Below are 20,618 nucleotides of genomic sequence, written 5' to 3'. Positions count from 1 at the left end.
GAGTGTGTACTTCCTGATGTATTTTGTTCCATTCTGCTTATGCTTATATACTTATGTACTCATGCTGAGTATGCTAACTACGACATTTCTTGAAGTTCTAACTACTGTGTTTTACAGACGCTGACAGATCCTATCAATAAAACGTATATAACTCATAGTGAATGCTCAATTGAATTTGAAGTGGATGGTCCATACAAGGTAATGTTGATAGTTATGATTGGATTTTAACAACTTATTTGTTCTTCATTGTCTTTGCATTACCCTTATCACTAATCTTCGTGTAGGCAATGATTCTTCCTGCTTCAAAGGAAGAAGGAATCCTTATTAAGAAGCGATATGCTGTTTTTAATGATGATGGAACCCTTGCTGAGCTTAAAGGTTTTGAGATCAAACGAAGAGGTGAACTGAAGCTCATCAAAGTTTTCCAGGTAACCTCTTATTTGGATACTCTTCTGCTTGTTACCTGCTATATAATTGGTCTTTTTTCTTCTTGCCTGTGGTATATTTTGAGAGACCTGTTGTATTATGAAGCCTTCCTCTGTCCTTGTAGGAAGGGGTGTAGTATTAGTTTCGGGTGTAGTATGTAGACTGTAGCTTCTAAGGGAGTTTTGGGTGGTGTCTTAGTTTTGTGGAAACAAGGGATTGGGGTAGTTACGGTGATTTGCTTTGCCGTGGGGAGGAGCGTTTTGTCCCAATCGGGCTTGGTGTATATTGGATGGACTTACTGGTCATTAGGGGTTCTCTATTAAGGGCTAGGTGTTCTCTCTTGTATACATCCAATGTACTTGGTTACACCTATTGATATTAATAGATTTTTACTTATAAAATATATATATATTTTTTGAGAGACCTGTGTTGCCTACCAAATTTTTTTTTTTCAAAGACCCATGTCATTGCTTTATGGAACCAACTTTTCCTTCTGAGGAAACTGGAAAAGAAACTCTACGTTCATTTTTGCAGTTGCTTTAGATGAATCTGATAATATGTTTTTCCAGATTCAATGCATATAATAATCTCTTGCATATAATAATCTCTTTTTTGCTTTGGGCATTGGCTAGAGACTGTTCGTTGGGAGGGATTAGAGATTTTTTCTTCCGTAAGTTATTACTTTGGGCATCGGCTTTTGTATTGGATGGGACCAGTTTTCATGTTTTCTATGTTGCTTTTTCTAGTTCTTAGCTTGGAATTAGGTGTTTCTCTTGTATACTCCTTGCGTACTTGGGCTATGCCTAATTATGTGGATTAATATATTTCTTTTAACTTATAAAAAAAAAAAAATCTATTTTTTGCAGGCTGAGCTCTTCGATAAGTTCCTCCATGGATCCACCTTAGAGGAGTGTTATTCAGCTGTAGCTTCTGTTGCAAACCGTTGGCTTGATCTTCTTGATGTACGTTAATGAATTGGGTTTAGTATTGCGTATTGCTTTGTTTAAAGTATAGCACTGGGATTTGTTGTGGAACTCTTTTTTTCTCTCTTTTTATTTTATTGGCAATTGGATATCTTCAAGTCAGCCAGGATTGCTCAGTTTTTATGCCCTTTTCTTTCATTTCTTCTATCAGAATACTGATAAAAAAATTTCTCTTCTCAGAATCAAGGAAAAGATGTTGTGGACAGTGAGCTACTTGATTACATATCAGAGTCAAGCACTATGAGCAAGTCGTTAGCTGACTATGGTGTACAAAAGTCATGTGCAGTAACTACTGCAAAACGCCTTTCTGATTTTCTTGGTGATACAATGGTTAAAGATAAAGGACTTCGCTGCCAGTATATAGTTGCGTGTGAACCTAAGGTGCATTCTTAATTCTAAGTCTGAATTTATCATGCTGGATCTTTTCACGTTTTATTTAGCATATACAGTTATGTTCTCATTTCAAGAGGTGGACTTTTCTTGTTCTCTTTTCTCTCTCCTAAAAATTTTCTCTCCGTACATTTTCTTCTTTCTTTGTTTTTACTACTAGTTGGTTGTGGTGTGTCAATGACTACATCTCCTTGTGGAGATTAATGCATTAGTCCAGTTGGAGTTACTGTGTTAGTTGGTTTTCATGGGGTTGTGCAGAGAGGTAGTTATTGAACATAAGGTATTTGAGTTCAGAAAGGAGAATGAAAGGTGGTGGAGAATCACAAAGCGTGGTCGCCGTGTGGTGAAATACATTTCTTTGGATCATGAAGCCCTGGGGTGGTTGGGTTTAATGGTAAAGGATTGTGTAGAGTCATTGGGTTCTTCAGAGTTCCTGAGAACTTGTAGAAAAGGAAATAATGAGTTAATGGTGAGGAGGGGATGTAATAACAATGCCAGTTTTATCTTCATCTCGGAGTTTGGGCATGAAAAGAGGAGAGGACTGCTAGTGGTGCCGGAAGGAAGGGGGAGGGGTGGAGGAATTTTGGAGTTACATTGAAGGAGCTCAATCCCCCTCCCTCTGTTTCGAGTGTGAGAAACAGAGTACCTAAAGGTGGTGGTGTTTCGAAGAGCAACGGTGGTGCTCCATCGTGGATGGCAGCTGGTGCACAGTCGTACAGTGGGGTGCTCCAAGCACAACAGGTGCAACGAGTCGTGGGTGCTGTGGTGCCAGGCATGAACAGTACATAGATTGTGCAGCAACGAGGGGGAGATGGTTATATACTGGTGGGGTCAAAGGAGAAAAATATCTTAAGAGTGCTGGGTGACACGGAGAAAAAAGTGGAGACGTTATTAGATGAAATAGACTGGCTGAAACGCAGCTTAAGGGTAAGGAGATGTTGAGTTTGGGCATGGGCTGTGATGTGGGCTTTACATAAGGGAGGGATCTGGGCCGTGTTTCGGGCTAGAGGGTTATGGACGTAAGAAGAGGGTAGGTGGAGCAGTTTGGCTCAACGGGCTTAGAGTTGGGCCCTGCTTTGGGCCAGGTTGTAGGCCCAAAGAAAGGACAGCTGACGGCCGTGGGCGACCACCTTGGTGAGCCAATAGACAATTCTGGCGGGAGGAGGTGGAAGACGGCGAAATGGAACCAGATGAGACCGTGAGGGTTGTTTTTCCGTCGTCGTCAGGGGGGCTGTTGATGGGGAGTGCACAGACTCAGTTGTGCGTGGCGTTTGAAGGCCCAGATGTTGCTTGTGTAGTCTCGCTGGCAGAGGAGGGGCTTTTGTGTGAGTACCTGTCGCCGATTCGTGGGTTGTGTTTGGAGAAGGCACAATATACACCGTGTGTAGTGGATGGAGGCCCAATGGTGAATCATGTGCAGTCAGTGTTGTCGGAGCATGATCCCTCGATACTGAGGTCTTCGAGAGACTCTCTATCAATGGAGATGGTCTCCTTTGAGGAGAATAAGTCTGGGGGAGGGTTTGAGGAATTAAAATTTTCGGTTCCTGTTTATGGGGAACCAGAATCAGTGTGTGGCTCTAAAATTGATTTTTTTACTCCCAAAGATCACTTACTCCTTTGTGTACACTCCCCCTTAACTATGGGAGTATTTCATCAAAGTGGGTTTTCAAGAAAGTAGAAGAGATTCAAGCTATTATTGGGATTTCGTTTGGAGGTTATGAAGAACAACTTAAGGCTCTCCTCGTAGCACTTGAGGATAGCCATTCGAAGTCAGCCTCAAAGCGGGATAGAGAATTCAAAAAGTTAATTTGCTCCATTAATTATGATGTGAAAGAAGGGAGTAGCGGAATGGATAGATTGAGAGGGAGGGGCAATATAGTCTTGTTATGAAACCTAAGATTGTATCTTGGAATGTTCCGGGGGGCTCAATGATCGCAATAAACGCCTTCGTATTAAATCATTATTGCGGATGTGGAAGTGTGATGTGGTGTGTTTTCAAGAAACAAAGTTGCAGTGCATTGATAGGAAAATTGTGAGAAGTTTGTGGGGGTGCTCGTATGTGGGTTGGACTTATTTGGCCTCTTTGGGAGCGTCAGGTGGAGTGTTAATTATGTGGGATAAAAGAGTGGTTGAGCTGATTGAGGAGTGTATTGGAGAGTTCTCGGTTGCGAATCCCTTTAAAAATGTGGTGGATGGATGGGAATGGGCATTTGCAGGCTCCTATGGTCCTAATGTGGATAGGGACAGGAGAAGTTTGTGGGAGGAGTTGGCGGGAATTTATTTATTATGGGATGTGCCGTGGTGCATGAGGGGTGATTTTAACACTATTCGCTTTCCTAGTGAGCGATCAGGGTGTTGTCGACATACCATAGCTATGGATGAATTCAGTGAGTTCATCTTTGATCTGGACCTCATGGATATCCCTCTGGTAGGGGGTGAGTACACCTGGTCAAATGGGCGGGTTTGGTTGAGATTGAATAGATTCCTTGTATTTCCTTCGTGGGAAGATAAATATCCGGAAGTAAGTCAGAAACGACTAGCTCGAGTTAGTTAAGATCACTTTCCTATCATTTTGAATTGTGGGGGTATTCACAGAGGGCGTTGGTATTTCAAGTTTGAAAACATGTGACTCGCAGCGGATGGGTTTGTAGAGATGATGCGTGGGTGGTGGTCTTCATATCAGATTATTGGTACTCCAAGTTACATTCTGGCAAGCAAGTTGAAGGCACTGAAACAAGACTTGAAGAAGTGGAATTTGGAGGTTTTTGGTCACATTGACAATCAGAAGATTACATTGTTGGAGGAACTGCAAGACATAAAGGATAAAGAATTCTTGGGAGATCATTCGGAGGAGGTGTTATTGAGGAAGGGCATGGTTATAGCAAACTTGGATAGGGTTCTGTTGCCAGAGGAGACTTCATGGCGTCAAAAATCCAGGGCTCTTTGGTTGAAAGAAGGTGATAGGTGTACGAAGATTTTTCACGAAGTGGCTAATTCACATCGGCGTAACAATACCATTGAGTCACTCCAATTAGGTTCTCAGGTGTTATCTTCTCATCCCGATATAGAAAACTATATAGTACAGTATAATGAGACTCTTCTCATAGAACTGGATTATTGGAGGCCGAAGCTTGATGCTTTGCATTTTGAGGCAATTGATGCGCATTGTGTTAATGTTTTGGAGAGACCTTTTGTTGAAGAAGAGATTTATGAGGTCATATTTGGCCTTGCGAAGGACAAAGCGTCGGGGCCGAATGGTTTTTCAATGGGTTTTTTTCAAACTTGTTGGGACATTGTGAAAGATGATGTTATGCAGGTTTTCAGGGAATTTCACTCTTTCCAAAAGTTTGAAAAATCCCTTAATACGAATTTTATTGCTCTTATTTCCAAGAAACACGGGGTTTTGGCGATTGAGGACTTTTGGCCTATAAGTCTGGTTAGTAGCATTTATAAGATTATCTCGAAGGTTCTGGCTAACCGGCTTAGCCCGGTATTGGAACGTATTATTTCCGAGTCCCATAACGCATTTATTCGAGGAAGACAAATTTTTGATTCAGTACTTATTGCAAATGAGTGCTTGGACTACAGATTACAGGAAGGAGGTTTAGGTGTTTTGTGCAAGCTTGACATGAAGAAAGCATATGATCATGTGAATTGAGATTTTCTCTTATACTTGCTTGAGAGGTGTGGTTTTGGGGTTAGGTGGATTGCATGGATACACCATTGTATTTCAACAGCTCGGTTCTCGGTTTTGGTTGACAGCACACCTGCTGATTATTTTGATAGTTTGCGGGGATTGCGACAGGGAGATCCTTTATCTCCTCTTCTATTTGTGATAGTTATGGAGGCTTTAAGTAAGATGGTGCAGGCTGTTGTTGGGAGAGGTTTCTTGTCGGGTTTTTAGGTGGGCAATGGTTCTAGTGGCCCTACTATCATTTCACACATTCTTTTTGCAGACGATACGTTAGTTTTTTGTGAAGCGGATAGGAGCCAGATTAAAACTTTACGAGCATTGTTACTTTGCTTTGAAGCAGTGTCGGGGTTAAAGGTGAATTTGGACAAGTCTGAGATGGTTTCTGTGGGTGCGGTCTCTAATATCCGAAGCTTGGCAAGCTTGCTGGATTGTAAGGTGTCCTCTTTCCCAATGAAATACCTGGGCCTTCCGCTGGGAGCAACATTCAAGAGTAGAACTATATGGGATGGGGTAGTGGAGAAGATAGAGAGAAGGTTGGCTGGCTGGAAACGAGTGTATTTATCAAAAAGGGGCCGCCTTACTCTTATCAAGAGTACTCTCACTAACCTCCCCACCTATTTTTTATCTTTGTTCCCTACGCCTGTAGGGGTGGTGAATAGAGTGGAGAAACTCTTCAGGGCGTTCTTATGGGGAGGCATGCGGGAGGAAAAGAAATTCCATCTGGTAAGATGGAAGACTGTATGTGCCTCAGTTGTGAATGGGGGGTTGAGAGTGTGTAACTTGAGAACTTTTAATAAAACTTTATTGGAAAAATGGCTTTGGAGATATTATTTGGAGGGGGGAGCATTGTGGAAGGATATTATTGATGCTAGATCTGGTGTCGCTTGGGGAGGCTGGTGTTCTAAGGAAGTGAGAGGGGGGTATGGTGTGGGCTTATGGAAGTATATAATGAATGGGTGGCGATGTTTTGCAAATCAAATCCGTTTTGTAGTTGGTGAGGGCATCCATATTAGATTTTGGCGGGATGTGTGGTGTGGAGATCATGCATTGGAAAAGAATTTTCCGGCTTTATACTGTATTGCAGTTAATAGGAGGTATCAGTGGCGGATGTGCGTTTATTTTCTCATGGTGCATACCAGTGGAATATTCTTTTTAATAGGGATTTCCATGACTGGGAATTACCTATTGTTTCAGAAATTTTCAGCTTACTATACTCCATGAAGACTACTATGACACAGCGAGATAGCTTGAAGTGGCGGTCTAATAATCACAAGATGTGTACAGTTAAGGCATATTATAGCATCTTGACAACACAATTTGATATTACTCCGTTTCCTTGGAAGAACATTTGGAAGTCTCGAGTGCCTTCTAAAGTAGCTTTTTTTGTTTGGAGTGCTGCTATTGGGAAGATATTGACCACGGATAACTTGAAAAAGAGAGGATGTGTGGTGTTGGAGTGGTGTTACATGTGTAAGAAGAATGGAGAATTTGTGGACCATCTATTACTACACTTTGAGGTAACAAGGGTGTTGTGAGATGAGATTCTTCTTAGGGTTGATGTTGCTTAGGTTATGCCTATGAGGGTGATGGATTTGTTGGGTTGTTGGCCAAAGATGCAAGGCTGTCTTCAAGTGGCAGCAGTGTGGAAGATGATTCCGTTGTGTATTTGGACGGAAAGGAATGCGTGTTGCTTTGAAGATAAGGAATGCACAATATCCGAGTTGAAGAATTTTTTTCTCCACACTCTAATATTTTGGTTTTCCACTATTGTATTACATGGGGATAATGTTCAGGAATTCTTGTCTTTAATTTACCGCTTTTAGAATGTATTTAGGAGCTCTTATGTACACTTCCTGTGTACAAGGGCTATGCATATTTCATTCATATATATAATATCTATCTTTTACTGAAAAAAAAAAAACTTAGCATATGCAGTTTCTTATCTTCTGATATTCATTAGGAATTTTCAGTGGCAAATCAAGGGAACAATCAGAAATAGGTTACTGTATTGATAATAGGGATCCGTACATAATAAAAGGGTACATGATACTTCCCTCATGAGCTATCTACCATCTTTTTCTTACACCTTAAACTTCAATTAAGTACGACTCGGACCCCCCCACTAGTAATTTCTGTCTGAATTTGGCCCCTCTATCAAGTGTCAACCAACATTAATATGGACAGAAATGTGTCAAAAAGACAAAAATGCCCTTAAAATTAAAAGCAAGCCCTTTAAGAATGATCTTGTCTTTTCTCACGTGTTTCATCTGAGTTAATGATTGTTTTATATAGATGAGGTAAAATGTCACCAAAAACTATGGCATAGGGTTGAAGTTGCACTGAATAAAAGTTTTTGGGTGTAAGTGAAAAAGGGATGATAGTTCATGGGAAGGAAAGTGCTATTTATCCTGAAAGAAAAGATAAGTTTATGTCATTGGGAACAGGTTAAAGTATTCAACAGTACTGGTTGGATTCAGGATTTTGTTGGCATAACATTGCAAGTTAAGTCTACAAGCATTTATTTTTGTACTGAAGCCAGTCTATATACTTGTAGTTTGGAGTTCATGACTGAACACTCCTCACTGGCAGTGAAAAATGCAGGGAAGGTTATCTGTCACATTTTTGTTTCTGCAGTGTTTAGGTGAATTACCATGGGCGATATTGCAGCTCTATGTACATTAATATTATCAGTGTTACATTGACATGAGTTTTGTAGGTGTGGTTAGTTATATATACTCTTTGATTGAACCCGGAAGGGTGTTGTGATCAATGTTTTGAATACCGTACCGGACGTCATACCGGTCAAGGCACTGGAACGAAATATTTCGGTACCGGTATCGTTTCGGGATAGTCGATATATAAATAAATTATATATATAAATATATATCAAAATTATATTCCAAAATAATAGTCTATATATAAATAAATTATATATAAATACATATATATAAAAATTATAAATAGTCTAGTCTGAATTAGGGGTTAAAAAATAAGTTTGTTTGAAAAAACGAAAAAAAAAAAAAAAAAAACACAGGCCGAAATGTAGTCCGGTATAGCCAGTACCAGCTGGTACGGCCAGTATGGAACAGATATAGTACCTGTACCGGACAGACGGCCGAAACGAAAAATTTCGGCGTGCCGGCCGGTACGGTACGAAATTTAAAACACTGGTTGTGATAGTAGATTTGGCATTTTGTTCTTTTTGTTGTCTTTCACCCAAAATGGATTACTGATCTAATTTGCACTACTGAGATAAGATGCAATGGGAAAGTTGTTCTAAATGTCTTAAGGAAAGAAAGAGCAATTTTTTTCTCTTCTGGACCTCATGAATAATAAGCAATAGTGGCAGCAAAGCCGACATGTTCAATTGCATCATGTTTATTTTGCTGACAATGTCACCATCGGAGACATTGTTATTTGTTGCAAAAATGCTTCTTTGCCTTGGCAATTTCATCAGCCTTTTTGACTCACTTCATCCATGCCTCGACCCCAGCTAAAATTATATGGAACTCTCCTTGATTTAAGTTGCTCTTTTGCTATTACACTGGTGAACCCACTCCTGTAAAAAGTCTACTCCGTCAAGGTTAATCAGTCTTTCGCTCAATAACACATCCACTATCTAATCATTTGACAGAAAATTTCAGCTCCTCGTCTTCTTCTTGGTAATTAGAAAACAACGCCTTCAAAATTCCAACATCACTACTTAACCTGATAATCATTGTGGATTCTTCTCTCTTTCCTCTCAATGCTTTTCTTTCTTCTTCTCTGCAACTTCTCAGAGAGATTTTGTATGCCTTATAATTGTAAGTTCACATATGGAAACATTTTTTCTGATAGTGTCTTTTAATTAAGCCATTTGTTTTTGCGTATCACTTCCTAAATTTATGGAGTACTACTCATGATGTGATGTCGTTACTTTTTTTTTTGTTTTTCCTCAGTAATATGGATTACTGCTATGCAAGTTTCATCTCTATTTGATATCTCAGTAACTGTTATTCTAATAAATGGCATAGTTATGTTCAGCTTTCTTTCCTTTTTTCTTTTGCTTTCTTGGGGGGCATTTTGATGGAAACATTTTTTTATGTTGGCTGAGTAGGGGACACCTGTAAGTGAGCGTGCTGTTCCTGTTGCAATATTTGAAACTGATGCAGGTAAAGTTCTTCCATTATTTTCTTCAACTTCATTTTCTGTTTGTTTGTTTATTGAAGAAAGGGGGTAAAATGTTCAAATTTGCAGAAATAATGAAGTTTTATGTACGAAAATGGTGCAAGATCTCATCGGATGTTGGCATTCGATCCATTATTGACTGGTCTTATTACAAGCAACGGCTTAGTTCAGCAATTCAGAAAATTATCACCATTCCGGCAGCTATGCAAAAGGTTTTGTTGCTTTTTCATTGTTGAGGTTATTTACCTCCCTTTCTCTTTTGCATGCCTTGTGTAATATTATTTGAATTCTTCAGGTTGCAAATCCTGTCCCTAGGGTTGTACATCCCGATTGGCTGCATAAGAAGGTTCGTGAGAAGGAGGACAAGTTTCGACAACGTAAATTAGTTGACATCTTCAACTCATTGAACAGAGATGATCTGTTAAGAAAGAACAGTGATCCTGTTGGCAGCAATGTTGTGAGGAATGAAGAAGTCATTGAAGATTTGGAAGACTTTCGAAATAAAAGCAGCAGTTCTGTAAATGGACTTAGACCGATTGTTCGTAGCTATAAAGTTAATGATGAACAGCATTTGGTCAAGAAAAATGGCCAAGTACACTCTGTGCAAAACAAAACTGGTCATGGTGAAAATGTGCTTCAAGAGTCTCCACAATTGCACCAAAATGCTCGCTCTTCTGAAAATATTGACAGGAATGTGGATTACCAACGATGGCTTGAACTGAAGAAAAGAAAGTGGAAAGATACTCTGGAGAGAAGGAAGAGGCAAAGGTATGCTGTTCTTTGTTACCTACTTATGAAGGCTTGGAAGTTTTCCATGCAGATTGAGATATGGTACAAAATGTCATCCTACGGATTCAGAGATTTTCCTAGTACAAAACTTCATTCTGAGAACCAGAGTTTTACATATAATTGTTTATAGAATGGGATGTGATTTATAGTTAGGTTTAAATATTTACCTAAAAGGTCACACTTATTTGTGCTCCATCTGAAAGTTCAGAGGGGTTGATTATCCTTATTAGCTTCAAAGGATGTTAGGTGGTTTGCTTTTGTGAAAAATCTATCATGACTAGTGACAATTCAAAAGTGGAAAGCATGAACATAAAAAAAAAAAAAAAAGGAACTTCCATAATTTATTAAAATCAATCCATACCATCAACTATTGTCAATGACTTCAAGATGGTTGATGTTGCTTAGGCTGTACGTCAGTATTACCATCCAAATTTCATGGGAAAACAGAGACATGCTTGCTAATTTATTTTGGATTGATCAAATATGTGGTTCCCCTCACCAATTGGATGCAGATCTGGATGACTGTGATTTGTTTGTGTGCCTCCTTATTGTGAGCAGATATGTTTTACCCTATGGTATTAATAATCTACCACATTATGTAATGGCACTGGCTTTGACAGATTGAGCAACTCAAAGACTCGACACTATGGTACTGGTGTTTCTGAACTCCTGGGTGGTGTGATAAATCAGAAAGATACTCTGGAAAAATCTGGTGTCAGTTCATATTTTAGGAGGCATGAAGTAGCCCTGACACGCTGCCACTGGCAGGTAATATGACTTTAATTCCTTTTGAATGTTTGGGCTGAATGATTAGAATGTGAAAGCTTGATCTCATCTTTCTATGGTTCAGGTTGTACAGCTAGTTCGGAGTTCAGAGAATGGCCAATTTTTTGCCTGGGTTGTTGTAGAAGGATTCATGCATAAGATACCTATAACTGTTCCCAGAGTATTTTACCTCAACTCGAAAGCACCTGTAACTGAAGAGTTTCTGGGAAGGCGTGTCAACAAGATTCTTCCTCATGGAAGGCATAGCTATAACTTATATGAGGTGTGCCTGGTGTTGTGGCTTTTATAGTTTTCATAATGGTCCTTTCATCTGATTTTATTTTTCACATTCAAGGTCTGAGGTTTTGATTTTCTTCTGCTTTGATGAATTTTAATAGGTTACAATCGATGAAGATCAATTTAGAAAATATAGTAAAAAACTTGCAGCCCTCCTGGCAGACCCTGAAGTTGAGGTTAGCACTCGGTAACCAAGTACATTAATCATTTCATAAACAAAAAAGATAAAAAAAAAAAGAAATATTTGATTCTTGTTTGTGTACCTCGTTTATATTTCTGGTCATAATCTACGGTAAATGTCACAAGTTTCTTGGACTTCTTTCATTGTATTTCTGCTTGCATTTGTCGTGATGGCTATGCATCAGTATGACATTTTTAGCAAATCTATTTTATGGTTTTTAGTTCATTGTTTTCTTATTGTGCATTGACAGTAATGTGGGGTATTATTTGTAGATAACAAACCAACCTTACTAGATTAGTTCAATATATAAGGGACTGTTGCAACTCTAACCATATTATCACATTACACGGATTTTCAGCTGGCCAGAAAAAGAAAAAAAGGGTACAACATTTTGTCAAAAGAAAAAAAAAAAGAAAAAAAAAAAAAGACTTTTGAGTACCACTCTTGACTTCATGATTAAGTTGCAATGCATAACAAGCCACAAAGGATGTGGCAAGTTCCACCAACCTTGGTTTTTTTAAGGTAAAGTTCGACCAACCTTGGTTTAAGATGACATGGGATTATGGCCTGATAGAAGCATTATATGCATTTGTTTAAAATTTTACTTTCGGACATTTTATTTGTGGAAGCTTTAGAGATGAGAGGTTATATGTAATACAAAATCTCCACCCCCAATGCTAGTTTTTAAGGAATTCTTAAATTTTATCTTAGACTTTAGAAACCTCGGGTGAAATTTTTGGTCGAAACAGTTTTTCATGCATCCTAAGTTGCCGTAGAATGTGCATTCCCAACTAGTATTCTTACTGTAACATTTTTGGAAAGGGATTTTGGAAAGGGATGGAGTCTTAGAAAAATACTCCTACCAACACATTTGCAAGGTGAGTACATTTTTTTATGTGTTCCATCTTTTGTTCTTTAGTTGCTTGTGAAGTGAGACTAAAACATGATAGCTTGTAAAATCTCAGATTAACTTATAAAAAACAACCATCTCAGATTGAGTATATGATGAAGGTGAATAGAATCCTACATTGCCTATGAGGGTGTCAGGAGATGTTATTGTGGTTTATAATGATTCAAAGGGGTTCCAATTGCAACCTTAAATAGTCCTTTTGGGTATAAACCCAAATGTGACTTGGACTTTTCTTAGTTCGTTGCTGACGGTATCAAAACTAGTCCTAGTAGAAGTGTGGGACTTGAGCTATGCCACCTATCTTTTGTTTTTTAGCTTCTTTTTTTTTTTTTTCAGAATTGGGAATGGTCTAAAGAAAGCATTAGGGATTTAAAGGGAAGGGATTGTAATGCTTAAGATTGAATATAGAAGGGTGGTGAATTGGAGTATACGTCCAATTGTGGCTTGGGCCTTTACTTTTTATTTATTTTTATGAATAATAAAGGGTTGGAGGGGAAATCAGAGGCAACCTCTCTACCAAAGCGTGACCATGGTAGCACCCTACTTGCTGGGAACCTGATTGGAGAGGCCTAGACGATGAGAAGCCATAGGGCTCCCTCAAGTCGGGTTTGAGCTATAGCCAGATCCCAACCCTACTGGGACATTCAATGAATCCCTAGGTGACTAATACTAACGCCCTAAGGCAAATCCATTTTCGGATTTGAACTCAGGAACTAGTACATGCCAAACCACATGGGGGTAAACCGAGGACCAGTGGCTTAGGCTTTTATTAAATCATTGTATAACTTCCCTGTGGTTCTTATTTATATTTGAAAATTTTTACTTTTTCTGTGCAAAATAATTAGTTTTAGGGTTGCAATAGTTTTATAGAGCTTTCACATATGCCAATAAAAAATATATTTCAGCCTTAAAAGCTTCCGCACATCGTTATTTTTCCTCCAAATGCTGGTAAAAACTATATCTGTGCTTAAAGCTTCCACATATTCATGTCATAATTTTCAAGCATTTTTAAAGAAATGAAAATTTTTCTGAGGACAAAGGAAGTAATTTTTTTGAGAGGATTCAACTCTTAAGGTTAGTACATTGAAATTTTGAACTTCTTATGAGTAGGGCTAGAATAACTTGTATGCTACCAATTGGAGTTTTAATTTGAAATATCTAATTGAGTGGTTTAATTGCATATGTTAGTTTGATTAGAATGCAATCCTTTGTCAGGGGATATACGAAACGAAGGTTCCATTGGAGTTTAATGCTATCCTCCAGATTGGTTGTGTCTGTAAGGTGGAAAAAACAGCCAAGAAACGAAATGTTCAGGATGGCTGGAGTCTAAGTGAACTTCACATGAAGACTACAACGGAATGCTCTTATCTGGAACAATCCATCTCTTTCTTTTACTTGTATCACAGCATCTCAGAAAGGCGAGCTATATGCATTGGGTATTTTCCTGCATCAAGAACAATATTTGTTGTGGTGGTTAATCCTTATCAAAATAAAGATTTATCACCATTATTTCTTGAAAAACAATTCCGTGAAGCTTGCCAAGCCGTGTCTGTTGAAAAGCAGCCTTCAAGTAATGGTGTCGTTATCAAGTTGGACTATGTTGGATATGTTAAGGATGCTGAAAATATTTTGCAAAGGGCAATAAATGAGCACAGACATCAGCACCCTGGGCCTACAATTGCTGTTATTGAATGCCCAAATCCTCAATCAATGAAGTCAGGTATACGAGCTCTAGATGATTTCCCATGTGTGAACATTCCTTCCAATGCTCGTGATAGTCACTATCAAGTTCTTGGGTGGCAACAAGTGGCTGCAAAAATAGGGATGCAGCGGTGTGCAGCTTCATCCCAGTGGTTGACTGAGAGAATTTCTCTCTCGAAATATGCCCATGTACCAGTAGGGAATTTTGAACTCGACTGGCTCATCTTTACAGCAGATATTTTCTTTTCAAGAGCACTACATGATCAGCAACAGGTACTTTGGATATCTGATGATGGTGTTCCGGATCTAGGAGGCATTAATGAAGAAGAGACCTGTTTTGTTGATGAGGTCCATCAACCTGTTATTACATACCCTGGTGCATATAGAAAAATAACTGTGGAGCTAAAGATTCATCACCTGGCTGTAAATGGTCTTTTAAAAAGTAACCAAGTGAATGAAATGGAAGGAGGTGCTTTGTTAGGATATGACCAGGACATGACTTCTGGAGTACATATTCTGAATGAACAAGGTGGCTTTGATGAGGATACTGCATGTGCACCTGCATTTCGTATACTAAAACAGTTGATCCAAAGGTGCCTTGCGGATGCAGTCACATTTGGAAATGTATACGCGGATGCAATATTGCAACATCTCTATCGATGGCTCTGCAGGTTGCAGTATCTTAACTTTGATTTGAATGGTTCTTGTTTTTGGTTCAAGTAATTACCTCTTTCCCTTTTATATTGCAGCCCTCAATCAAAACTTCATGACCCATCCCTTCACCGCATTCTTCACAAGGTAAATACTTGTTGGATTACATAGGGTGTTTCCTTGTGACATGAAAAATGTTCTAGGGTGCACAGACTATAAGGTTGCTCACTAGGTTTGTTTGTTTTTTTTTCCTTTTACTTTTTCATTCTCTTGACAAAATGTTTCATATTCCTCTTACAGAGAAGTAATCAAAAGAATGATTACAATGATTTAGATTCTGTTCTTACATAATTGGCCTTTTTATAACTATCTGTACATGTAAAAGCAGGCGTGCAATGATTTATGACTGCTTTCGATTCTTCTTAATATCTACAGGTGATGCGGAAAGTGTTCGCACTATTGTTGGCAGAATTTCGCAAATTGGGTGCCAAAATTGTTTTTGCAAACTTCTCAAAGATTATTATAGACACGGGCAAATTTGATCTCTCTGCTGCCAAGGCTTACTGTGATAGCTTGCTTAAAACTCTGAAAGCTAGGTAGGTTTCCAATTTTAAGTAGATTATTGCAATTTTCTTCCATCCCATTATTTTTTATCTTCGTTTACAGAGACCTATTCGAGTGGATTGAGTTTGAGCCGCTGAATTTCTGGCATTCCCTGCTTTTCATGGATCAGGTTTTGTCACCTTCGCCTTGTTTGTAACTTAGTTTGTGCTGAATTGGATTTTTATGAGTTTTTTATAATCTTTTATTTTTATAAGTTTTTATTTTTTTTATTTTTTTTATTTTTTTATTTTTTTATCGGTAAACAAATTTTTATTAATCAAAAGAGTAGGCTGGAGCTCAAGTATACAGGACATATACAAGAGCAATACCTAAGCATGCTAGTTTAGTGATACAAGAAATTCATGAAAGGTCGTGCCATGAAAATCAATTACGATCGACTAATGGAGGAAAGTATTAAAAAATAAATTTCTAATCTCATCCATGACCTCTCTGTCTTCAAAACTTCTTTCATTTCTCTCCCTCCAAAACCATCACCATAGGCATATTGGGACCATCTTCCATTGATGCAATTTGAGAGTTTCCTTGAATGCCTCTCCAAGAAGCTAGGAGGTTGCTTACCCTTCTCAGCATCATCCAAGCTAGTCCCAATTGATCAAAGACTTCATTCCACAAAGTCATGACAATCTCACAATAAAGTTGTAGATGATTAATGGGCTCTCTGCTCTTCTTGCACATACACTACCAATTCGTGACTATGATTCGATGTTTCTTCAAGTTGTCTAGAGTGAGAATCTTCCCCAAAGAAGCCGTCCATACAAAAAATGCTGCCTTTGGAGGTGCCGTTGTCTTCCAAATGCTCTTCCATGGGAATGGATTTGTGTTGTGCGTGGTCATGGTTTGGTAGAAAGTGCCGACTGTGAATGTCCCCTTCTTAGAAGGGCATCAAAAGATCTTGTCTTCAACTCCCCCCAACAAACGGGTGGAGTACACAAAGTTAAAGAATGCCGAAAAAGTGTCAATTTCCCAATCTTGTTCATTTCTGAGGAAAGTAACATTCCATTGGAGAATACCATTGGAGATGATTAATAGATCCGCAATCGAGGCTTCTTTCATTCTTGCTAAGCCATAAACTTGTGGATAAACTTCCTTGAGTGCCCTATCGCCGCATCATACATCATGCCAAAATTTTTATAAGTAACAATACAAAATTTCATTAGGAGCGCAAAAGGGTGCCTACCAAGTACACTAGGAGTATACATTGGAGAATGCCTATCTAAGAGGAGGAAAGAGAATGAGAGTTTTAAAAAGTCCATAAGAGAAGAAAATCTAGTAGTGTTGTGGATGGTTGACCATTCATACAAAGATTTAAGCATACAATTTTTAGCTTCAGTTGTGATCTCTCATGGTCTTTAAAATCGCAGCATTGAGTTCGTTTCAAATGCACTTCATCAAGCACATCGGAACCATTATCCATACATACTTTCCTTCCTATATGCCTCCCCAAACTGCCAATCTCTAGGAAGTGAAAATCTACTCCTGCAGGACTACATCACTTGGTGGGACGAACTTAGATGTTTCTTTTTTAACATCTTATTTTTTTGGGCTTCGGCCATTTTATTCAATGGATCTAGTGTCCATGATTTCCTTCTTTTTTTTTTTTTCTTTCTAGTTCTTGACTTGTAACTAGGTTTCTGTATTTGTATTCTTCCTGTATACTTGGGCTATGCCTATTTAATTGTCTCAATAAAACTTTTAATTGCCTATAAAAAAACATTTCCACCACCGATCGCCACATGTGCTCCCTCTCTGTTGCAAACCGTGACAACGATTTGCCTAGTAATGCTTGATTAAACACAACCAAGTAGGCCAATTAATTAAATGGTAGTTGTACCCGGCATCTACACCACCACAAACAAAATCTCGGTTTTCTCAAACTGTTTGGTCACATCTATTGGGATGGGGAAAAAGGTACAACAAATATGCAGGAAAGTTAGAGAGGATGCTCTTGATAAATGTGATCTGGCCTCCTTTAGACACATAAAGCCGCTTCCATCTCACCAATCTTCATTCCATCGCAACGATACTGTCCCTTTTGCAACAGCCAGGCTGAGGTACGACTTGAGGGCTCTGGGGGTTTACCATCTAATGGCTCATAGAAATTCAGCTCATTCCCATCAATAGGAATCAAATGAGCAGAGGAGGATGTTTGTTTTCTGCGGTCTTTTAACACAGCCAGCTCTTTGAGATTTTCTGGAACCACCTCCCCCAGCTGCTGCCTTCCCCCCATTCTTATTTCCCATTCAGTTACAGAAACCTTTTCTGTAACTTCATTACACTTCCCATGCCCATCAAAATCTTTGGATGCTGGAAAACCACCACCGGTGACAACGTCCCCAACAAAAGATACCTCTGTTTGGCACTTTGCGTTTGACTCTCACAACCTACCCCCTTCATATCAATAACTGTCATGCCTTCAGATGCCCCATGCATCACTTCAATTTCTTGCACACTCTCATTCCCCTCAGAGATGTTCTCGGGTTCTACGCTTATGATCCTTGGCCATAACTTCCTTGTCAGTATTCATTGAGATACATAGAGAGGGTTGGCGTTGACTTCCTCAACTTTGAGCATTACTTCCTTTGCACAAATAGAGCATTAATAGAGGATTTTTGGCATTTTCTGACCCACATGCCCTTGACCATTGTTATTGAAGGCTAGAGATTTTCTATTCTTCTCCATTGTATCTTGAGTCGGGAGAACTAGACCCAGAACCCTTGGGGCTGCTCCTAGCTGTGTTTTAATTCTCCATACAATCAGTTTTGATAAAAGCACGCTTTAGCACAAATTGCAAAGTCCCAAGGCTGAAATGTTTTGCTTACCAAAAGCGAACTGCGTTTACCAAAGAATTTGCCACCCTGTGCAGTTCTTCCTCTAAGGTTATCCACCCCTTACATGCGGGACCTTCTGGTATGGCTATTAGCCCCTCATCCCACCTCTATCATTCTCTTGAATGGCCGCGAAAATGGGCAATGAATACACTGTAACTTGCACGGATCCTTACCTTTGAGTTTTTCTAATATCTTATATCCGTATCCATCTCACTTGAGAGTTCACCCTACAATCTGGAATACCGTAAATTTTGGTGTAAATTTGTCATATTAATTTTTTAGGATTGTCTAGGCTTTAGGTTGCATGAGCCTGAGCTAAATACTAGCTGCTACAGTCATGCCCTGATATCTGTATCTGTTTGGGGATGGGTCAGTCCTGTCTGTTTCTAGACTTAACTTTTAAGAACCTTATGCTGGAGAATGCATCTTAATAATAGACATGTCTCGTCTTTTTGTTTAATTGGAGTGAAAAACTGAGTAAAATAAATTGTTTATATTATCATCCTTCCTCAGTTGATATAACTTAAGCATCAATGCCTTACTGGCAAAATCTTCCAACTTGGTGTGAAAATTGAGGATTAACAAAAAAAAAAAAAAAAGGCATTAGGATATTATTTGTGACTTGGAGCTGTTATGCCTTGGCTATTAAGATTGTTCTCTTTTTCTTTGTTCACCTTGATCATGTCCATCGTCCATCAAGCATATAGACCTATTAATATTTGGTTGTTTTAATTTTATAGTATAACTATGGTGGAATTCCGGCCAAAGCTGATGATATCATACATGATGATTCTCAAGTGGATATTGTGTCATGCTGGAATATCGCTGAATATTTGCCTAAGAAAATCCAGGTAAGTTTCTCAATAATATTTTTGCAGTCCAACGGGATGCAACCTTGATGAACTTCCCAGTAAAGTAATATGCTGTGCTTTAGTTCTATTTGTTAAATGTGATACTACCATTCAATTGTTTTTGGGGAATTCATCTTCTTCCCATGCTGAGTAGTTATTCTGTTCTTCCTGCAGGATCATTTTGTTTTCGTTGTCTCACAGTTCTTGTATATTCCTTGGAGTTATGCACAAAAGCAAGCTGCAATAAGAGCCTCTTTGCGGGATGGCAACTCCTGCACACCATCCGTAACTGTTGCAGCTAATGACACTTTTGAATCACATATGACCGAATATCTTAGAGAGCAGGTACAAATGGGAATGCTAGTATTCAGAGGTTGGACGACCCTTTGATTCCTCATTGTGTGTATATACTAATTGTTTTTTATTATTAAAATTCTGCAGATCAGCTCTTACTTCACAGACAAACTTCTGGGTACTGTTCGTGATACCATTCTTCATATGAAGGGAGTGAACAATACAGAAAATGACCAGCATACGTCTTCTGGCCTCCAACAATTCGCTGATAAAACCCACAAAGGGGATGCTGCGCTGGAGTTCATTAAGCATGTGTGTGCTGTTCTGGCCCTGGATGAAAATGTCCAACACGATGTTCTGGTAATACTTGTTCTACTGATCAAGTCATGATATTGTAAAAATCATATTCAGTCACAGTATTTCAATTTAATATAATTTTGAGGAACATTTGTGCAATATGTTAACATCTTTGCATTTGCAGAGAAACCTTGTAAATAGTTGTTTCATCCAGTGATTAGTGGGTTTACCTTTTCGCTATTATTTTCAACCTTTTTCATTGTTATTATTGCTCCCAACGGCAATCCTACTTCTAGTAGTAATTGCTCTTTAGAAAAAGTTTAAGTGGTACCTAATAGTTTTTTAGTATAATGCATGCCTATTTGATTTCTTTGGCTTTTCCTCGGGTCTATGACTGAAGGCATACACACACACACACACACACTAAAACACACATATATCGTACTTGCTCAATCTTATCTGCTTCACTCGAGGTTTTTAATTACTTGGAGATTTTCTTATATTGAATTATTGAATTTATTTTAATTTTAGAATCAAATGATTTTTATAGCCAGTATTGTAGACCAAAATATCTTATCTGGAATTCTGGCTATGGCAAGGTTGTTCTTGGACAATTAATGCATCGCCAAAGTATTTTTTTAAATGACCTGGAACTCACTAAGGTATGGCCCTTCAGACCCGTCCTGGGGAGTAAACCCCAGATACACAGTAAGGGCTTTTGCTGGCTGACTGGTTGGCAATTGACTTAGGTTGTGTTTGGGTAGTGGAGT

At 38.8% G+C, this 20,618-nt stretch overlaps 1 protein-coding gene across 1 annotated transcript in view; it reads left to right on the top strand.

Annotated features, from left to right (window-relative positions):
- Positions 1–20,618, top strand: part of LOC109008755 (DNA polymerase epsilon catalytic subunit A-like) — a 41,773-nt gene that overhangs the window by 19,231 nt on the left and 1,924 nt on the right. The window contains exons 23-39 of the mRNA XM_018988971.2: positions 118–198; positions 285–428; positions 1,293–1,388; positions 1,590–1,790; positions 9,590–9,644; positions 9,730–9,872; positions 9,956–10,428; positions 11,070–11,217; positions 11,300–11,497; positions 11,613–11,687; positions 13,818–14,974; positions 15,053–15,101; positions 15,390–15,550; positions 15,621–15,687; positions 19,147–19,257; positions 19,432–19,602; positions 19,699–19,911. Coding sequence (XP_018844516.1) covers positions 118–198; positions 285–428; positions 1,293–1,388; positions 1,590–1,790; positions 9,590–9,644; positions 9,730–9,872; positions 9,956–10,428; positions 11,070–11,217; positions 11,300–11,497; positions 11,613–11,687; positions 13,818–14,974; positions 15,053–15,101; positions 15,390–15,550; positions 15,621–15,687; positions 19,147–19,257; positions 19,432–19,602; positions 19,699–19,911 — 3,543 coding nt within the window. The remainder of the gene's footprint in view (positions 1–117; positions 199–284; positions 429–1,292; positions 1,389–1,589; positions 1,791–9,589; positions 9,645–9,729; positions 9,873–9,955; positions 10,429–11,069; positions 11,218–11,299; positions 11,498–11,612; positions 11,688–13,817; positions 14,975–15,052; positions 15,102–15,389; positions 15,551–15,620; positions 15,688–19,146; positions 19,258–19,431; positions 19,603–19,698; positions 19,912–20,618) is intronic.

The sequence above is a fragment of the Juglans regia genome, chromosome 14, assembly GCF_001411555.2.
Source record: "Juglans regia cultivar Chandler chromosome 14, Walnut 2.0, whole genome shotgun sequence".
Taxonomy (NCBI): Eukaryota; Viridiplantae; Streptophyta; class Magnoliopsida; order Fagales; family Juglandaceae; genus Juglans; species Juglans regia.
The sequence above is the reverse complement of the archived record's forward strand: the minus strand, read 5'-3'. Positions and strand labels throughout refer to the sequence as shown.